Genomic DNA, 21,002 nt, shown 5'->3' on the forward strand with positions numbered 1-21,002 from the left:
GTAAGACAGAGCTAGTTAATACACAATATAGTCAGACCAAAATCCAAGAGTATAATAGACAATGTCTTATAAATTTTTTTTTTTTTACAATAGCCATATAGTATGTAAGATATAACATATATAAATATAGTTGTTATATAAAGGTAGACTTATCAAGGGTATAGGGAGCAGAGATTGTAAAAATTATGGAAGAAGAAAAGATAGAGATGAAGCAAGCAGAGTTAATCAGGGTTGTTGCAGGAGCATAGCCAGTGTTTATTGAGATACATTTTCAGTTGTCTTTTAAAGAGCGAGAGAGAGGACAAAGATGAGATATCAGAGGGTAGTTTATTCCACATTTTTCCAACAGAGTTGGAAAAGAGACAGTCACCTGCAGAGTTATTGTGTTTGGTTATATTAATCAGTAGTTTGTTGGAAGAGCGTAAATGTTTCAGGTTGTTGTATGGTGTGATAAGGTTAGAGAGTATAGGTATTTTAGTTGGTTGGTAGAAGATCTTGTGAACTATTAAGAACTGTTGAAGTATAAGTTGGTTTGGAAGTTCAAGCCAACCTAGTTGTCTTAGGTTCAGGCAGTGGTGAGTTCTAAATGGGGATCCTGTAGCGAATTTAGCAATATTATAGAAAGATGTTGATAGTTTCTTGAGGTTGTTTTTGGAGAGATTTGTGTATATGGGGGAAGCATATAGAAGAGTAGAGATGAGGTGAGATCTGGCTAAGGTGGTCCATGCTTCGGGTGTTAGGAAGGGTTTAATTCTATAAAGGGATCCGATTTTTTTATTCACTAATTTTATTGTGTTGTTGATGTGAGAGTCAAAGCTGAGATTATTGTCAATAGTTATTCCTAAAAGTTTAGTAGTTGAATCTGGAGAAATAAGAGTGCTATCAGCGGAAGTAAGAGTGAAGTTGAGAGGGGCAGATTTACGGGAAGGTAAGAACAGTAGCAATTTGGTTTTCTTTGGGTTAAGTAGTAGGCAACGGTCACTGAACCACTGTTCAACAGTGGTAAAAGCATTTTGTGTGAGTGACTGGAGTTCAGTTTGTGAATTAGCAGCGCAGATTATAGTGGAGTCATCTGCATATTGTATGCAGGTAGTGTTTGGGATAGCTGATTGGAGGTCATTAATAAAGATAGAAAATAGAAGGGGGCCTAGGATAGAGCCCTGAGGTACACCTAAAGAAATAGGAAGGAGATTAGATAGTGCATTTTTCCAGAGAACTGCTTGCTGACGGTTTTCTAGGTAAGATGTAAACCAAGTTAAGGAAGGAGGATCAAGTGAAAGTGATTTTAGTATGTGTAGAAGAAGTTTATGGTTACCCATATCAAAAGCATTAGATAAGTCAATGAAGACTGAAGATGATAGGTTATTATTGTTGTGGTTATAGTTGACAGAGTTGGTAAAGGAGAGTAATTCTGTGGTAGTACTGTGGGAAGGTCTGAATCCATGCTGACAGTTAGCAAGTAGGTTGTTTTGCAGAAGGTGGTTAAGAAGTTGCTTATGGATACATTTTTCCATGATTTTAGCTATAGGTGATAGAAGTGCTATGGGACAAAAGTTAGAGAAATCATTAGACTTACCCCCCCTTTGTGTAGAGGGATGATGTGAGATATCTTCCAGATAGAGGGGAAAATTCCTTAATTTATGGATCTATTTATCAGAATAGAAATGGGATAGGCAATCGCTTTGGCTCCTATTTTCAGGAATTCTGCAGGGAGTCTGTCTGCAGAGGGGGTGGTAGGTCTTAGTTTTTGGAGCAGTGATAAGATGAAGGAGGTAGATACAGGTTGTAAGTGAAAGGAAGGAGGTGGATTTAAAGTAGGTAAGAGTAGCTTAGAGGTGTTGGGAGATAGGTGACTAGCAAGAGTCTGGATAGTATTAGTGAAGAATGAATTAAAGTCATTGGCTATTTGTGAGAGATTTTCTGGATTAGAGTCCTGAGGGTTAGGTGTAATAGTCTGGCCTGGGGATAAAAGATTGTTAATGCTGGCCCAGAATTTTTTAGGCTCCTTTTTGGAGGTTTGTTGTAATTGAAGGTAACAGTTCTTTTTGTCTGCCAGGATGGCTGTTTTTGTACTGTTTCTTAGCTCTCTGAATTTTTGGCGGTCAGTTAGATTTTTAGTGGTACGCCATTTAGCCCAAGATTTGTTTCTGAGAATGATTTTTTGCCTAGTATTATTGGTCAGCCAGGGTGCTGCTATAGCTTTGGTTCAAATAGTTCGACTAGGGGCATGGTGATCCAGGATAGCTAAGAATGTGGAACTGAAGTATTCTACTGCTTTATTAAGTGGGAGATATTTTAGTGGGGACCAATTACATTGTATTAATTCAGCTAGAAAATGTTCAGTGTTGAGTTGCTTTTTTGAACGTAGTGTTCTGTAAGTGGTAGGTAAAATTAGGTTGGTTTTATGTCTAATTACATGAGTAAGTGAGTGGTCGCTTAGATCATCTCGGAGGGTACCTGATTGGTAGGTTTGTTGAGGAGTATTAGTAAGAATCCAGTCTAAGGTGGCTTCATTGTTGTTGGTTTTATTAGTTCTAGTGGGACTATTGATGAGTTGCATAAAGCCATGAAGGTTTATATGGGAGATAGGGTTTGTACTATTACAGGAATGCCAATCGATGTTGAAATCACCTAGGACTATTGTTTCTTGAGGGATTATTATAGTCTTTGTACAAACGTAACTTAACATTTTATTCTCTCCCCTGTGCCACTATATGAATATTGTTTGGCTACTTTATTTAACTGTATACTCATTAGCATGTAAATATACCCGAGATATGGCTGAAATGTGTTACTACTCCGGTAAATAAATATTTTGTTTTATTTACTTATTACAACCTACCTGAGTGGAGCAGAATATGGCCTTACACACAGGTAATAAATGCAATGAATAAGAAGACCTTTGTATTACAGTCCTGAACTATACTCAGTTTCTACTGGAAGGATATATAATATTAATTAGAAGGCAAGATGAAAGTAATGTCCAGAATATGTTTCTACAAAGTTGCCATTATAGCAAAAGCAAAATATCATAAATATTTCATCACACAACTGAACATTTGTTTATTTGCAATTTGTTAACCGGGAAAGTCCATTGGGCAGAGATGAGCCCTTTTTCAATGGAGGCCCAGGGAGAAAAGCTCCATGTACAGTCATACAAAAGTGAAAATCAACAAAAATGAAAACAAAATATTACACAATTTAAAAAAGTAATAAAAACATATTGATATAGTAACAGTAGTAACAAAAGGAATTGTGTAGTATGCCATAACAATACATTCATAGGTTCATAGGTTATTACTAAGCTAACTGCCCTTGCGAGTCATTGTAAGCCTAGCCAATTATCCCTTGTGAGACTCAAACCCTGCACCTTGTGTTTCTAAGGCAAACACCTTAACCATTAGGCCACCCTCCCAAGAATACCTTGGTGAGGTCCTAACAGGAAAATTAACCAACACATGCAAAGTCGTACAAAGTGTCATTCTAAACTATTAGAGGAACTGACTCCAGTCAACCAGTCCAGTCAGTCCAGTTGAAGTGCATTCCTGGGCACGTTTGGCACACCTGTACCAGATATGGCAAAGGGCACTGAGAAGAGAATCAACCTATCTGTGGAATAACAGGAAGAATGAATATTGAAGGATAGTGAAGCAGGCTGGGCTGAAAATAGACATCTAAGAATTAATGCAGAGCAGTGTAAAGTACTTCAGTTGGGTCTAATAATCACAAAGTGGAATACAAACTGGGAGGAGCCACCCTAAAAAGCACAGATCAGAAAAATAATACCTTGCTGAGGTCCTAACAGGAAAATTAACCAACAGATGCAAAGCATGCAAAGTCGTACAGTGTTATTCTAAACTATTAGAGGAACTGACTCCAGGAACAGGCAGGCTACATTAGTCCTACATGGATTCACTTAGGCCCTGTCTAGAGCACTGTGTTCCTTTGTGGTGCCCGTATGGAATAAAGCTAATTTAGAAGGTACAAAGATAAACAATGGTAATACAGAAAACAGAGGGCTGTACCAACATGAGATAATAAGCACTCTGCTAATGCTTCTAGGATCAGTGCTAAATTCCATGTACTGAGAAAGGCAATAAGCTGTGCAAATCTGGGCGAGATGAACTGAAATCTTTGAGGTACAAGGGCAGTTCTGAGTGCATTTTGTACATTAATATTCTATCATTATTATTACCTATCACTTATCGTAAAATGTCACACACAAAATGACCTATTGATGTATACTCACGTAACAATGTTTTTCAGGGGACTTTTGGTGCCATAGCATGTCATTATACCTGGTTTCCACTGAAGGTGGCCTGTGAACATAAGGCTCACTGAAACTAATGTTCAGAATGTAGGTGCAGTAAGTTGTCATTAAATTACAAGTAATAAAATAAACATTTCAGTAGACAAAGCAAAGTTTGTTACTGCATACACGGTAAAGCCTAAACTCCACTTACTAAAAGGCAGTGTGATGTCTGAATATGCACTGAAATCCTTGAGAGCAGAATGGCAGTCTTGAAAGTACTTTGTTTCGGAGTACACTATTACAATTCCATTATATTTTTATTTGCAAATTGCGATGCAAAAATTAACATATGACTTCACACAGGTTCTAACTGCAATGTTTCTGGGGACATTTGTTATCAAAGTTTGGCATTATATCTGACATACACTGACATATATCTGAATGGTGCTAAAGAAGGGTAAACTAATTACCAGTATAACTGCACGTTAGTCATATAAGAAGTAAAAAAAAATATATATGTATTTCACTACACAAGACTACAATTTTGTTGCTACATATGAGTGAAGACCGAACTCCCACTACTGACAAAGGCAGTGTGCTACTATTTAACTTGATTGAGACGCAATGAAATCCTTGAGATTAAGTCTCTTAAAATTCCCTAACACTTTTATTACAGACAGTCACAGAGAACAGACGTATGACATCATACACACTGGTATCAACTACAGTGTTTCAGAGAACTTTTAATGTCACAGTCTGCATTATACTGGATTTTGTATGGGGATATATATTCTCTTTGTGATGGGGAAGTAGAGTAAAACTAATGTCCAAAATATAAGGGCATTATTTATTTTTATTTTATGCTTTGTTGATCAGGTTAATCCCACTAGGCTTATGACCTAATTGTAGGGGACTGGGAGAAATCCAAGGTGGTATTCATACTCAATAGAGATATCTGGCCAAGGTACCAGGAAAATGGGTTTATATCAGAACATCGAAGGCTGATAAGTCTGAAGCTCACAACTCCGAACTTCAAACCTCGAAAGCTGACAACATCGAACTGCAGAACGGAGATCACCAGAGTGCAGGAAGGGACGATTTCCCTTTGCTGCACTATAGTGCAATCTCAGAATTGGTATATTTAAGTAGTGGGTGGTGGATTGTGGGAGTGCAGGGGGGCTTGCCCCCCCCCCTGCATAGAGCATTTTTTTTGGGGGGTAGTTAGTGTTTTTTTTGGTCCATTCGATGTTGCCAGCTTTCAAGGTTTGCAGTTCAAAGTTATGAGCTTCAGACTTGTAAGCTTTCGATCATCTGATATAGACACCAGGAAAATTACCCCTACTCTGTCTCCAGATGGTGTTTGAGGCAAATTGTTTTTCTCAGTAGTGGGAGTTGAGGCATCACTTGAAGACAGAAATACCAAAATAGAGACTAAGTTAGATCCAGGAGGAGACCATGTCAATGGAAAAGAAGACTGTAAATGTTATCTATAAGGAAAAGGATGTCATGGCTATTCTGCAGTTTAACATCCAAAGACTGCCAGATAAGATGTTAATCAGCATGATTCTGTTTATATTTTATTTACACTTTGTTGACTGGGTTAGTCACTAGGTCAATGGGTTAGTCACTAGGTCAATGGTCACTTTTCAGTAGGGATCCAAGGTGGTATTCTTACTGACTATGAGAGATTTGGCCAGGACACCAGGAAATTTTCCCTACTATTTTTGATAAAAGCAGTGGTATCTTTCACATCCGCTTGAGCTACCACCACCTCATGTGGACAAGGCCTTGGTTTAACATCTCATCTGAAGGATGGCACACTCAGAAGTGCAGCACTCCTCCTATGCTACAGCTCACTGTAATTACTGGAAAATTAATCCAACTACCTGGTGTGGGAATACTTGAATGACTAATACAACAGTAGTCAAAAGAACTGCAAAACATTTTTATGCAATAAGAACTGAAGACCTCAACAATGCTCTGTTCAAATTTTCTGAAAAGTTAAATTTATATAATACACTATTTTTTTTGTGATTGACCATGAACCATGTGATTTATATGAAAGAGATTTTTTAAACAAACTGCAGTAAGAGAAACCAGGTAGCAGATTTTGTTACAAGCACAACTAGGGCCCAAATACTAAATATTTATCCAAAGGAGAATTCACTGAGAACACAGCCAGACAAACCTCCTCAAAACAGTACCAATGGTCATAGTCCTAGAAGCTGTACCTACAGCTATAAATACACTTTAAACAACAAGTGGTAACCTGAGCAACAGAAGAAAATAGACTACGCAGAGCAAATCTTTCCTCACAAATTGAAATTGCAGCCAAAACATTCCTTATGCTTTCACAATTAGTCAGGACACACCAACATATGAGCCTGACAATTTAGAATTCTAAAAATAGAGTTGCCACCTTTCCATCATACCATTTCCTGACCAGCAAGCCACACCCCCTTAGTGATCTGACTATGCCCCTTCCTGGTGGTAACCCTGCCCAATTTATCAAACCACAACCAGACTTAGAGTTGCTCCCTGGGTGTACTATAGAAAAGTGTCACATTAATGCTGAGAGACTGCTTCAGGGAGAAGTGTTTTCAACCATGCAATGGAGGAAAATGCTTATTCATTAACTTGATTATTTATTTTTGTAAATATACCATTATAAGTCATTGACTATTTTTCATAAACTGAATAGTGCTTTTTTCTGCTAAATTTATTTTCCCAGGAGATTTGTGACTTCCACCTTCATCTTACAGTGTTTTTGCCTGTTATTAAAATCAGTGCTAGTAGAGCTTTGTTATGTTTGGTGATTTCTTTCTGTTTGTCATAACTTAAAAAAAGTGTTTTTGATAATTTCATTTCTTATTCAAAAGCTCATCTAAAGTGGTCTGTAATATGTGATTCTGGGGAATCTCACTTTATCTGACAAGCTGTTTTCCCTGCTCCCTATTTGCCCCTCAATGCACCTCAAACATACATTTCTTGTCACTGCAATTATATTTGTTAATCTACCTGGCATGCTAAAGTACACACATCAGCATTTCCAAAAACATATTCTAAATTTCCTAGATTTAATGGTATATCTAGGGATGGCGCATATCAATTCCCATACCATCTAAGTACATTTTTTTTCACATTCCTGTTTAACCCTAAGTGAAATTTTTTTTTCTTTATTGATGTATTTTATATTCCTGTTTAACTATTTTATCAGGATTGCTGAGCCTGTCCAGAGTTTGGTCAAGAACTCTGCCCACCAGGGCATCTGACCTGTTGTGTTTCTGTTTGCTATGATTTGAGTTAACTTGGCCGTTATCCAAGGTAGATGAACTACTCTCTTGTTTTGCATGTTATAGTCACTTTTATCCTGTTCTCAGAGAATGACATTTCTTCCCTTGCCTTATCTGTTCCCAGAATCTTAGATTACTGTTTTTCCTAAACCGTTCATCGTCTTATCTTGTTGTTCCAGTCCTTTTGTCAAGATTTTATTACTCTAACTTTGCAGTTCCTTTCTTTTCAATATATGAATAATTGATATCCATTTTATCCCAAATGACAACAGTGTTAGCTTCTCAGAGTTGTGATTAAGTGCTGTTTATTTCTAGCTGGTATTATATTACCTATATTACATTAGGCAGGACCACTTCAGTTTAATCTTGAAGATCTGGGACTGATAATCACCTATACTGCACTGACATCCCTAGCTTTTCCCAGGAGACCCTAGGATGTTTGTTATCTTAAGCAAATACCACAGTTCTTTTCTTCAGTAACTCAAATCATTTTTCTTCTTGGGGAGAAAGGCTTAACCAGAATATATTACAAGCAAAACTAGGACCATTTTGATTTATTGGTATTTTACGATCTAAGTCCATCCTCATAACTTTGCATTATAGGTTCATAGGTTCATACTAGGCTATCTGCCCTGGGGCAATTATAAGCCTAGCCCGATTCTGTATGGCTTACGCCACCCCTTGATTTGAGTACACTGTGCCCTTTTTAAGGTTTAGTTTACTGTGCCTCTGTCTAATAGTGACACGGGAGTAATCTCTGGGACAAACCTACGATCCCCCATCCACCTATCGAGATTCTTCTTGAAGAGATTCAGTGAGGTGCTCTGCCTCACATGAACTGGAATTCTATTCCAGAGCAAAGGGAGCCTCTGGGTTATGAACCTGTCCCTCCAGCAAGTTCTATTTATTTCTGTGCTGAGGTTCAAGTCCCTCGAGCGTGTGGCTCTAAGGGATTTAGATTTACTGAGGTGGAGCATGTCCATTAATTCTGGATTTGACATAGCTTTGTATGTCAGGCATAGATCGCCTCGAAGTAGGCAGTATGCAACTGAGTAGAGCTGGAGTTTTTTTAACCGAGCAGCATATGGCATCTGTTTGAGACCCTTGATCCTCTTGGTGAGATACTTTTGGGGTCTTTCTAATTGGGTACATCCCAAAAGGGGCATTGTATTCTATGATGGGCCTGATGAGGGATGAATAAAGGGGCACGATTACCTCTCGATCTAGATGTGAAACCCTTCGTGATGAGGTGGGCTATGTAGAAGGTCTTTCTGACCATTTTGGCAATGTGGTTTTCAAAGGAGAGATTGCTATCAACTTGGGTCCCCAGGTCCCTTATAACTTTCTCTGTACTTAATGGGTTTCTGTCTATGTGGTATTTTGTGGGCACTTTGTTTTTGCCAAAGGGTATGACTATACATTTTTGGCATTTAGCTTTAAACCATGGCGCTGGCACCAGTTATCTGTCTCTGTGAGACCTTTTTGAAGGATGTTTGTGTCAGCTGGAGAGTCGATTATGATGTCCAGTTTGCAGTCATCTGCGAATTTAGTGAGCCACAGTCCTCCCACGTTTACTTGTACCTTGGAAAAGTATATACCGAACAAAAGTGGTCCCAGGACAGAACCCTGTGGGATGCCACTTGTGACCAGTTTTGAGTCTGACATGGCTCCAGCAAATCTCACTCTGTGGGTTCTGTCTTTGAGTCAGTTTGCGACCCATCTTGTGACATAGGGGTTTATATTTAAGCTGGATAACTTATCTATGATGCCCGAGTGGGGTATTGTGTCAAATGCCTTTGCAAGGTCCAGATAGGCTGTGTGGACTACCTTCCCTTCATCTATGGCTTTGGTGACTGTTTAGAAGAAGTCAACCATGTTCAAAAGGCAGGATCTGCCCTTGACAAAGCCGAACTGGGTAGGATCTAGTGTCTGTAGGTCCCCAATGTCTTTGTTTATGATCCTCTCCATAGCCTTGCAGACTAAGCTAGTCAGGCTTATGGGGCAATAGTTTCCAGGGTCCGTAGAGGCTCCACCTTTGTGGAGTGGGACCACTGTTGCTGTACGCCATTCTGTGGGCACATATCCTGTAGTGAGGCTGAGATTGTATAGCTGTTTTATTTGAGGGATTAGTTCCTCTTGGAGTTCATGTAGGACGCAACCTGGGATGCCATCTGGTCCCATGGAAGCAGTGTTTTTTGGAGAGGGCAGCTGTTTGGGAGGCAGCCCTCTGCCGGGATAGATACTTGCTCTTTTGGGGGGGAGGGGGTGGAGAAGTTTGCACTGAACCTGTCTGCCAGGATATTGGCGATGTCTGTGGGTTCAGTGTATTTTTTGTCGTTTAGAATCAACTCAGAACAAGTCTGGGAGTTGCATCCCAGGTTCCTAACATAACTGAAAAAAGCCTTATGATTGTCTTTGGTGTCCTGTGCAATTTTTCTCTCGAAGCTGGCCTTGGAGGATTTTATGAGGGATCGTAATTTTTTGCTAGTACTGATCAGAGGTGCCTTCCCTATTAGGGATTTTGCTCTATCATGTAGTAGTTTCCTCCTTCTGTTGTACAGTTTATTTATGGCAGGGGTCCACCAGACTGGACGCCTGCCTTTGGATGACTGGGTCTTGGTTTTGTTTGGGATAGCATGATCCATGCATTCCTGGAGATGTCCGTAGAATGCATTTATATAGGATTCTGCAGTTTGGGCCATAGTTTCCACTGGCTCTGGGGCCTTGAAGGAATCCACTTCGGTTTTGAGAAGTGAGAACTTTACTTTTGAGAAGTTTTTCACTGTGGTTTTCTGGGCTGGGGGTGGGGTCGGGATGTGGACATCCAGTGAAATTAATTTATGGTCTGATCTTACCAATGAGGGATATACTTCTGGTGTGGAGCATAGAGTCCCCATGTTGGTAATGATCAGGTCTAGTATGTTGTCCCCTCTTGTGGGAGTGGTGACTAGTTGTTTCATAGCATTTGAGTTTATAATTTCCAGGAACCTTTGGGCTAAGGTGCTGGGGCTTGAGTAGTGCTCCCAGTCAATGTTTGGGTAGTTGAAGTCGCCCAATATAATGGTGTTCAGAGAGATCTTCATGTTCTCCAATGTTTTTAGGAAAGCCGAGTGGGATTCCTGACTTTGAGAGGGTGGTCTGTAGGATGCTATAAACTGAAAAGCAGTCTTGCCCACTGTTAGTTGCACATGGATGGTCTCCGATACCGTGCAATGCCACTAACCTGGAGGTGTGGATATCCTTGATAAATATGGAAACTCCCCCTCCTTTTGTGGTTCGGTCCGGGTTTTGGGGCCTAAAAGCATGATATGAGGTATAGCCTGGTAGTGCTGGGGTGCTCTCTGGAGCCTTGAACCAGGTTTCTGTCACTGCACAGATATCGATGTTCTCTATACTGAGGAGAGCTTCGAGTGCGTGCATCTTGAGGTTAAGACTTCTGGCGTTAAGCAGCATTACCCTTAGTTTATTGTTCCTTGTGCTGTCTATGGGGGTGGGTTTGACTTTTGAGCCTTGTCTAAAAAAGGCACTATGGAGGTGGCAAGAGCCTTTGCCAATATCCGAAAGCCCAGTGGTGGCAAGTGCAAGCCGTCCCTAGCGAAGCAACGTGGCTTGTCGAGCATGTCATCCCAGGCTGACAGACACTGGATCCCCTTTGAATGACACCAAAATTTTAGCCAGTTGTTAAAATCGATCATTTTGTCTTTGTACTGTGGCATCATTCTAGGTGAGGGTAAGATGCTGCTCAAGGTCAGGTTCATACCAGCCTGGGCTACATGATCAGAGAGCTCCTCTATGTCTCTTTTCATGTAGTCCAGGGAGGTACATCTCAGGTCATTCACACCAGCATGTACAATGACGGAGTCATATTTGTATTTGCTTTGGAGTGACCTGAGTTCTTGCGTTATGTGGCGGATCCTAGCACCCGACAGGCAGCTCACCATGACCTTCTCTTTATTCAGCCTGGTGAATGGGACGTCAGTGTGTCTGACAATAGAGTCACCTATTACAAGAGTATCAGGTGTGTTATTCAGCCTTAAGGGCTGTGGCTGCTTGGCACACTGACTTTGTGGGCTATGTGTTGTGCGTGTTTTGTTTTGAGGTAGCGTTTGCTTGGATGTCTGCTTTGGAGGTCTCTGTTGCTTAGGTAGATTTTTATTTAGAGCCTCCGAGTATGTTTTTGTGTATTTATGTGTTTGGCTCGGTGATGTGGTGGGACTATGTGATACTGGAATTGTGTTGTGTGAGGTTACCTTCTCCTCCTAACTGGTTACACCAGTTTTGAGATGAGAGAGCTCAGCCTCCAGTTTGGCTAAATAGTTGCATCTCTCACATATATTTGAACCTGTTTGGAGGAGGAGAGGGTTGTCCGTGTACATGAGACAGTTGTAACATTGCCTCAAAATTCCCAGATTCACCAGCTGGACTGGAGAGGAAACCACTGACTGACCTTTGGACATGCTAGAGTAATATAGGGAAACTGAATTTAAGATGGACCAATAGAGGACAGGGTAATCATAGAGAGTATAAGAGTAAGTAGTGCTTATGGTTTAATAGTGCTAACTTGTAGGATTACTTAATTGGACCAGTGAAGGGCCTTAGAATGAGAATATGGTGTTTAAATTGAGAGATAGAGCAGTTCTAAGGGAAAAAGTGAAGAGCAGACTTTGTGGAGCCAGGAATAGTTTAAACCCAATTAGGCGGCACTGCCCGCTGTTGCGCTATGCACAAAAACGCGCAAAAGAGGGTTTTAAGAGAGGAAGATGAAGGAGTTTGGAATTGACCCAAAATGGCCAATAAAACTACAGTTTCAAATCAGTAACCACTCCCACAGGGGCAGGCAGGCTGCTCAATGTTTTTCACCGCCACTGATCAACAGAGAGACTTCCCTTTAGCCCAAGCAAAAAATGGCCACCAAGAAACTTACAAACAGTTCAAGAACAGCAAGCCTGTAACCGAACTTTTTTAAATCTCAGAAAAGTGGGAAAAAAGCTAGATTTTTTTGTTTTTTTTTCAGAGATAGCAAAGGTTCACAAGTATCAACAAGTTATAACAGTTCAGTAAATGACCCCACACAAGAGTGCTTCCAAAGACAGATAAAATGCAAGTTTTGAGAAAAAAATGATTTTAAAAATAAGTGCAAACAGGAAATTCAGTAAACAGCTCTAGGTTGTGCTCTAAATACAGTTACTAATGCAGAAATCAAGTTTAACAAGCCAGAAAATGCTCAAAATAGGTGGCGATGCAGAAAAACTTAGCAAATAAACAGAGGAAAAATACTTAAAATCTCAAAAGTGGCTCCTTTCTTCTCTCAGCGTTTTCTCCTCTTGGTGGGTGCTTCACCAACAGCCAACAAGCCTGAAAAGACGCCAAAACCACGAGGCAACCAGGTTTTAAGTAGGTTTTGCAGTATAGGTGATTATCAGTCCCAGATCTTCAAGATTAAACTGAAATTAAACTCAAATTAGACATTGTGTCCTGTATTTTTGTGATAGTATCATCCAGTGTTAATTTAATTGACTGAGCTTACTAATGTGCCACCGAAATACAGCAGAGTCTCGAGTATCCGAAAGGTCAATTATCCAAACACAGTTTTCCAAAGTTTTTAGGTAGGAAAATCATAAAGTCTGAATATGTAAATATTATATGTATTTGCTTGTGCATGCCTTTTGTGCTTGTAGCCCACTCGTGTGTGAAAAATATTCTTGATTGTACACTGGAATCGCTGAATGGTTGAAAAGTGTATTCCCTGCATGCAGAAAAAATAAGATTTTATAAGTTTTTTTACCTGGTTCGTTGTGTTTGATTATCCAAACAGCTTGATTATCCGAGCTACCCTACGTCCCAATTAGTTTGGATAACTGACTCTCTACTGTAGTTCATTACATTTTTGTATGTTCCCATAAGAAAGGATAAGATTGAACCAGCATATATGTTGGGGTATAGTTTATAGAATGAACCAGGATATATGTTGGAGTATAGTTTATAGATAAGGTTTTAATTTTAGTTTATCTTATGCCCCACTTATTTTTGGAATTCATTTAATAATTGCAATAAGATGGCGAAATCAGAGTCTTGAGTTATCTAAGGACAACAGGACATCATCTGCAAGAGGTGATATTGTGTTTTCCAGCACATTTCTATCCCCCTGTATATGATGTCCTTATTACAGTAACTATAATCACAAGCCACGGTGGTGCAGCGGTAGTATTGTCGCCTCACAGCAAGAGGTTCTCCCATTCAATTCTGGGCTGGAGCACCTTCTGTGTGGAGTCTGCATGTCCTCCCCACGGTCAAGTGGCATTTGAAAGTCATGCGTGAATGGGCGTGCCTTCGTTATAAAAATAAAAATTTCCTGCCAATCATTAGCGGACCAGAGTTCCATTGTGGCACCCCTAACCGGGAAAAGCCGAAAGAAGAACAACATTACAGTAACTACAATCGTTCTAATGTTAGAACATGGGCTAATTGTCAGAACATAGGCTAAATTCTTGGCTAGGCTTGTAAGGGCCTCAGGGGCAATAGCCTAGTAACTTACTATGATCCTATGATCTTGACTTCCACAATCTACATGCAGTTATTGTATGCAGCAACAAATGTACAATGAATCAAGGAAAGTTATGTAAAGGGAACATTTTTTCTGTTGTGTGGTATGTTATGTGAAATGTTTAGCTCTCCAACTTTATAATTTTGTAAACTTTAGAGGCATAAGTGACCATAAAAGACAAGATATGACAATGTAATTTGCATATTTAATTATCCAGTGGTGACATCCCAGCAAAAGGGACACTTGATGTATCATATGCTTCACAATTAACTCATTATACCATACATCATTGCTGATTATTACCTCTCACTGCTGACTGCTGCCATAAGTTTGGTGCCCCTTAACTAAGTACATAAGTTATATAAAATAATGCATAAAAAGAATCTGTTGTAATTATTAAGACTAAATACGGACTGCTGTCTTAATGCTGTCATATACCAGCAGTCAAAAAATATTCAATAGTGCAAAATGAAGAACTGTATGAACATTTGTGGAGATATTTACAACTAATTTTAAACCAACATGTGGCAGTGGTGGTAGGTTGTTAATAGCAAGGATTACGTCAGAAAACAAATCACGGATCCAGCATATGTTCTAGGCAGTACATCTTTAAAAAAATCACTGTAAAAGTCAGTTCTGCATCTGAAAAAAGGCAAGGGTGATTCCGCCATAGCTCTCAACCAATCAGGGACCCATAACTGCATAATCAAGGACTCTTAAAATATTATTATTATTATTAACTTGAGACACTGACAGAATATAAAAACGTGAATTAATATATATTTTCTGAAGTAAAATAAGCCTAAAGTTATAATTACTGTCATTATTTATTAGGTGCAATTCACCACATTTTCTCCAAAAGTCACAAGTTTCAGGAGGGATTAAGAAGGACACAGTTAAAGTTTGAGTCAAAATCAGGGAGAGATGAAATGTCTGAGTTCCGTCTCCAAAGTACATTACTTTATTTTTTCATATTAAGAAACAGAGAGACAAAACTGGAGCACTTAAGTTGATTTATATACTTTCTGGCACTTTTTACCTAGTAGGTGCCCAGGACAGGACACATACAGACCATCAACCTTTAATGAGGACCATAACAACAGCCACACACAGAGCACTAATGCTAAAGTCATTAGAGGGTGCATAATCACTAGGTTTTTAGCGAGTTATCAGTTACTATACTGTTCCTTCACGAGTTCACATAAATGTTTATTAACCTACAAATCAATATAGTTTGACAAAAGGCAGCCACTGCAAACATTTAGCTAAGTTAAGCCTATGTCCAAAATTACAAACCTACACTGAGTTTTTTAACTGGCAAGTGAGAAGAGCTTTAAATGTCTATGTGCATTGTTAAATGAGCTTATTAGCTGGGTTAGTGCCCCCCTTGTTTTTGCCTGAAAACAAAGCTGAGGTATGCATGATACTCCACATGCATTTAGACAGTACCCAGGGGAAGCCAGCTCCAAACCACAACCAGCAGCAAGAACCTGCAAGTCCCCCAGCTGACCCTACAAAACAAGATCAATTTACAGTACTAAGTGCAGGTCTTCACACACGGACATGTGCAGCCAAGCAGCAGGATCATAGCTAAGAAAAGTTAAGACTAATAAAGACTGGATTTATTTGTTAAATGGCTATGTAGACTGAGCCAAATGGTCTCTCTGTAGCCACAACTCGTTCCACAATCTTCACATCTAATAGGTGTTTTCTGTTAGTCTCCAGTTTGTTTCACTATTCAAAAACAATCTCAAAGATAAATGCAGAGAAGCCGAATACTGAATGGTAATGCATCTGAATTTTAATCCACATCATGCAGCACTAAGCAATGACTCTTCTTCCTTCAGCAGCAAACTGATGCATTGCTGTCCATGTGCTTTTTTCCTGCAGAACAGAGAGGCAAACCTGGGAGATCACAGCTCAAGTTCTTGCAAGATACCTAATATACATACATATATAATGACTTTTTCAAATGCAGTAAGAGGAAATTAAAGGCTAATGCAACAAATGGTCAGATCTCACAATGCATGGCAGCACAAAAGCAAGGGGGATACGTTTTGAACAAGAAAATAACTTTCTACAAGGCACTGTATCTTTGTGCACCACACAGGAGTGGTCAATATAGATTTTTACTCTTAATTTCTTCCCCAAATACTCTTGCTCTTATTTCATGCAGTACCAAACAGTGAGTCATTCAAGCATTTTGGACTAGGTAACTTTTTTATTGAATTATACTAACAGGCAACAGCACATACTTCAGGCAGAATCATAACCTTTTCACAGCACATCATGCAATATCCCCCCCCCCCCCATTCTCTTCTACACACACTTCCAACCAACTTTGGAAGTAGCTAATGCCTTTCATGAACAACTCCACACTGCCCAGTGTTCCCTAACCTGATTCACACACAGCTCCAGCGGCCTCACTTTACGCATACGGTTGTGCACAACTTGTCGCAACTGTGGCAGGCAAACTTCGCTGAAAATGGACACTTGTTGTCCAGTTGGACTATCCTGGCAAACAAATGTTAAATAATAAGTCATCATTGCTACCTATGTGCTCCAACTCGACTATGTTGTGCACTCTCTGTCAAATGGATCTGCTGAAAGGCTCTGTAAGGTCAAGATAAAACAGCGCCTTCCTCACTGCAGTCTTTTTATACACTATCAGTTTGATTTCTAAATACTAAAGTCCCACTAGTTGATTGCTGTATATACCAAAAATACACTTTCCCATTTCCAAAAATTGCAACAACAACAGATAACTTGTTCCACAGTATGACTCGCTGTTCATTTCAACTGGACAAGTAAATACAGTATACACCACACACAGACTTCCTGCGTGTGCCACAAACACAACCTTCCCACCTAATCAACACTAAAGATAATTGCTGTTGTTTGTTCTTTGAATGGTCACTGGTTGCTCTTTCCATAAAATGGTGGTCAGAGCATGTTGAATTGCTATTTTTATAGACACCTCACTGTCTTGGGGTGCAGGATTTCAGCTTTGGTCTCTGACGCTGCTGAATCTGTGCTGAATGGCTATCTCAGCTTGCAGCTGCCCCCCAGCAAAAAAATAGTGTTTTTTTTATTTATTTTTTGGTAATTCCCAGTTTTTCCAACTGACCAGTTTTTGTTGATCTTGATGCTCTTGATTATATGAGTATACAACCAAGTGTCAAACTTGTATATGGATAAAGACATATGTAAAATAATGACTCGCATTGTGAGTTGTGGAAATTGAACTACGAGCACTTTCTGATTTCTTGTGTGTTTTTGGGTGTGATTAAAATATGCCCCTTCCCCTTTATTGTGCAATCTTGGAGTTCGTGTATTCCAATAGCAGGGGGTGTGGGGAGTGCAGGTTGCTTCTCTCCTGCAGAAAATGACTACTTTGTAATTTTATGCTCTTGTTGCACTTGGTAGTGTGTTTTCAATAAAAGGTGTACAGATGGATGAAGAGCTACTACAATTTGTAGATTATTTACATGAGTACAAATGGAGCATACAGTTCACTGCAATTCCATCAGACCAATATACATATTTGGAAATTACAATTAAAGAATCAGGATGAAAGTATTATCATCACTGTATTCTATCAGCCCTTTAGTAAAATTAATTTTTACAAGCCAACAGTTGTGATCCATCACATACCTAAATCACAATTTTAAGGGTTCATAGCACCTAATCTACTGTACAGCATTTTATTGTATTTGCAGATGATTTAACTCACTGTTTTGCTCATCGGGCCAGTGCTATACACATGTGTGCCTCAGGCCAGGCAACAAACTTTAACTTCATCTAGGGACAATTTACTTAGAAATAAATTAAAAAAAAAAAGCTCCAGTCAATAGCTTTAATCTAGTATTTGTTGATGTATGGAAGAAAAGAAAATATAATCTGTGACAAGATTAACATGCAGTGGCATATTCTAAAAGCAAACGTTTCAGGAATTTTACCTGATAAACACCATTTAAGCAAATATAAAAAGCCTCATTATCTTGAGCCTACACATAAAACATTGACAAGGAAGAAGTTGTCTGTTTCTAGTCCATTTGGACATTTTTCCAATTACATACATCTCCTTAAATGTAAATCCATAACATCAACTAACAGAAGCAAAATTCATGATATTACAAAACTTATTACTTGACACAGCCAAAGGGTAAAATATATTTGACTATATGTTCCTGTGGCGCCCTCAGTATAGACCAGACTTCTGACTTCTGTGTATTGGAATATTAAATGATACTAAAAATAAACATATTTGTAATGCTTTATACAAACATATACTTTATGGTTGCTTGCTTCATGTTTACAGGTATAGTCAAAATTGTTGCCCATACACCTAATAAGTTTGGTTAGCAAAGTCTTTTAAATTATAAAGATAAACTTGAGATCACTAACCTGGAATGTGTGACTCCGTCCTGGACTAAATTAATATTTGTAAGGGACATTATTTCAGTAGCTTTAATACTTCGGTTTGGCCACTAGATGTCAGATTTTACACAGCTATTAGACTTTGTTGCTGTAAAACTTTAGTCATGTCATCACTATTTACTTGTATATGTTATGAAGATTACTTTAATGTTTAATATAATTATTAATGTTTTATTTCATAATTAGTAAGTACTTATATCATATGTCCAAACTAAAGAAATGAAAACTAAACAAACCAAATAAAATAAAAAATGCTGGCAGGCAAAGTCCCAAAAAGCACAGGACACGAAAGTGATGCAAAAAGTGAAAGTTTAATGTTAAATAAAAACAACAAGAAATAAATTTGTGAGCGCTTTCGTTAAAACTGTATTAACTTCATCAGACAAGGCTTAAAAATCAGACCAACCATTTAAATACATGTAAAATACATCTGACTGGGAACTACACTAGCTCCCATTCTAACCACCAAAAGAGGCCAGTGGTAAAAGGGCAACTAGTCCGAGCTGCCCGCATGATCTCTGGAGAGGAGGATTTCCTATTAGAGTGCAGTAATCTAAAATCCACGTTTTTAAGGAGGGCTTACCCAACTGAATTGCTCAATGAGCTTACGAAAGAAGTTATATAAAAAAGAAGACTAGGTTACTTCAAGCCCATAGTAGGTGAGTATGCACCAGATGACAGCTCACCTCAAGCTGAGATGGGAAGACCTGAGCTGATCAACAGCCCATTCCTTAGGTCAATGGTGCTCACATTCAATTCTGTCTCACATAACCCAATATCAATTTTTAGCAAAAACTGGGTCATCTGATGGAGGACTTGGACATCAGAACCCATCTAGGTGAAAGACCAATAGTTACATATAGAAGGGGTTTAAATTTGAAAGATCTTCTAAGGAAAGGATCTACTTACACTACAACTGGTCGTGTGGGCATGTATAAATGTGAGTCTTGTAACTGCTGCCACAAAGTAAAAACAGGGACTAAGTTTACAGTAAACAACACATATTTTCATGTAAAAGGGAAATACAATTGCTCTTCTAAGGCAGTTGTCTAAGTGGCTACATGTGACCAATGCCTAGCATTTTATGTAGGCAAAACAGAAAGAAAATTTAGTGCCAGGATTTATGAACATAATTATGCCATAAGGAAGAACATGAACAATGCACTAGCTAGGCACATTCAAGACAACACTAACCATAACTTTAGGTTTATGGCAATAGACCACGTGGACATCAGTGACAAGAAACCCTGGGGACTCCAAATAGAGTTAAAGGAACTTAGATGGCAAATCCTATTGCATTGTATGTAAATGACCTGGTATTAATGACAGGACATCTATCACTCCTGTTTTAAAATTAAAGGCCCTGGAAAGAAATAAAAAATCATAAATTATGTGTGTTGGCAGAAGCACTTTATTTGTATTGACTTTGCAAGAGATATTTCTGACGTATGAGAGTCAAGGAAACAGCATAAGGTTTTAAATTGATTTGTTTTACTTCTTGCTTTAGTTACAACTATTCATATATACATATTAATATATACAAAAATTATCAGTTTTAATTGTTTTTATGATAATAGTTCAAGTTGCATTTAGTCACTAAAAGGATAATTAGAGGTGTTTTTTTCTTTAGCAATTACTCAGCTAGTTTCCCTTTGCCCAGTCAGATGAATTTTACATGTATTTAGAATGGTTGTTTTGATTTTTAAGCCTTGTCTGATGAAGTAAACACAGTTTTAACGAAAGCCCTCATGAATTTATTTCTTGTTGTTTTTATTTAACATTAAACTTTCGTTTTATGCATCACTTTTGTGTCCGGTGCTTTTTTGAGAATTTGCCTGCCAGCATTTTCTATCTTATATCATATGTATTTATATTTAGTGTTATGAAGAAAGTTAAGTGACAAAATTTGCATTTATATAAACAACAACCCTTTTATTGCTGTTCTTTTAACACTTAAGAAACCCTAAGATTAACCAAAGCAGTGAACTTTTTTGAAGGGTACCTGAACCAGACAAATGCATTTTATCATACTGTTGTCATTGTCACAGTTATACTTAATTAACACTATATTCAAATTCTTAACATGAAGACGAAATAAAATCAAACAACATTGTTATTTGTCTCACCTGAGACCACCTGGTTCGGGTTCTGCCATATATTTTGGGAGTATAAAGTTTTGGCACAACACTGTCCTCAGGACTCCAGTGACAGAATGAAGTGTTAGATGTTACAGCACTGGAACTGGAGTTGTGCAGATTCGGACTGCAGCTAAAACCTGTTTCAAAAATAATGCATTAAATCATAACCTGTCAATTCAACACTGTTTTTCAGTAAAAACACTTGCATAAAATATTTTATCAAACACTCAGAAATGGTGCACCTGATGTGAATATTCAGTCTGCTGTTACAAGCATTCTCCCTTGCCTACAAGAAAATTCCAAAAAACACAAAAAAACCCCAGAATAAAATAAAA

At 38.6% G+C, this 21,002-nt stretch overlaps 1 protein-coding gene across 2 annotated transcripts in view; it reads right to left on the reverse strand.

Annotated features, from left to right (window-relative positions):
• CCP110 (centriolar coiled-coil protein 110) overlaps positions 1-21,002 on the reverse strand; it is a 640,744-nt gene that overhangs the window by 205,363 nt on the left and 414,379 nt on the right. For both annotated transcript variants that reach the window (XM_044089754.1, XM_044089755.1), the window contains one exon: positions 20,656-20,804. In XM_044089754.1, coding sequence (XP_043945689.1) covers positions 20,656-20,804 — 149 coding nt within the window. The remainder of the gene's footprint in view (positions 1-20,655; positions 20,805-21,002) is intronic.

The sequence above is a fragment of the Protopterus annectens genome, chromosome 12.part0, assembly GCF_019279795.1.
Source record: "Protopterus annectens isolate FY-2018-M chromosome 12.part0, PAN1.0, whole genome shotgun sequence".
NCBI classification, from domain to species: Eukaryota; Metazoa; Chordata; order Ceratodontiformes; family Protopteridae; genus Protopterus; species Protopterus annectens.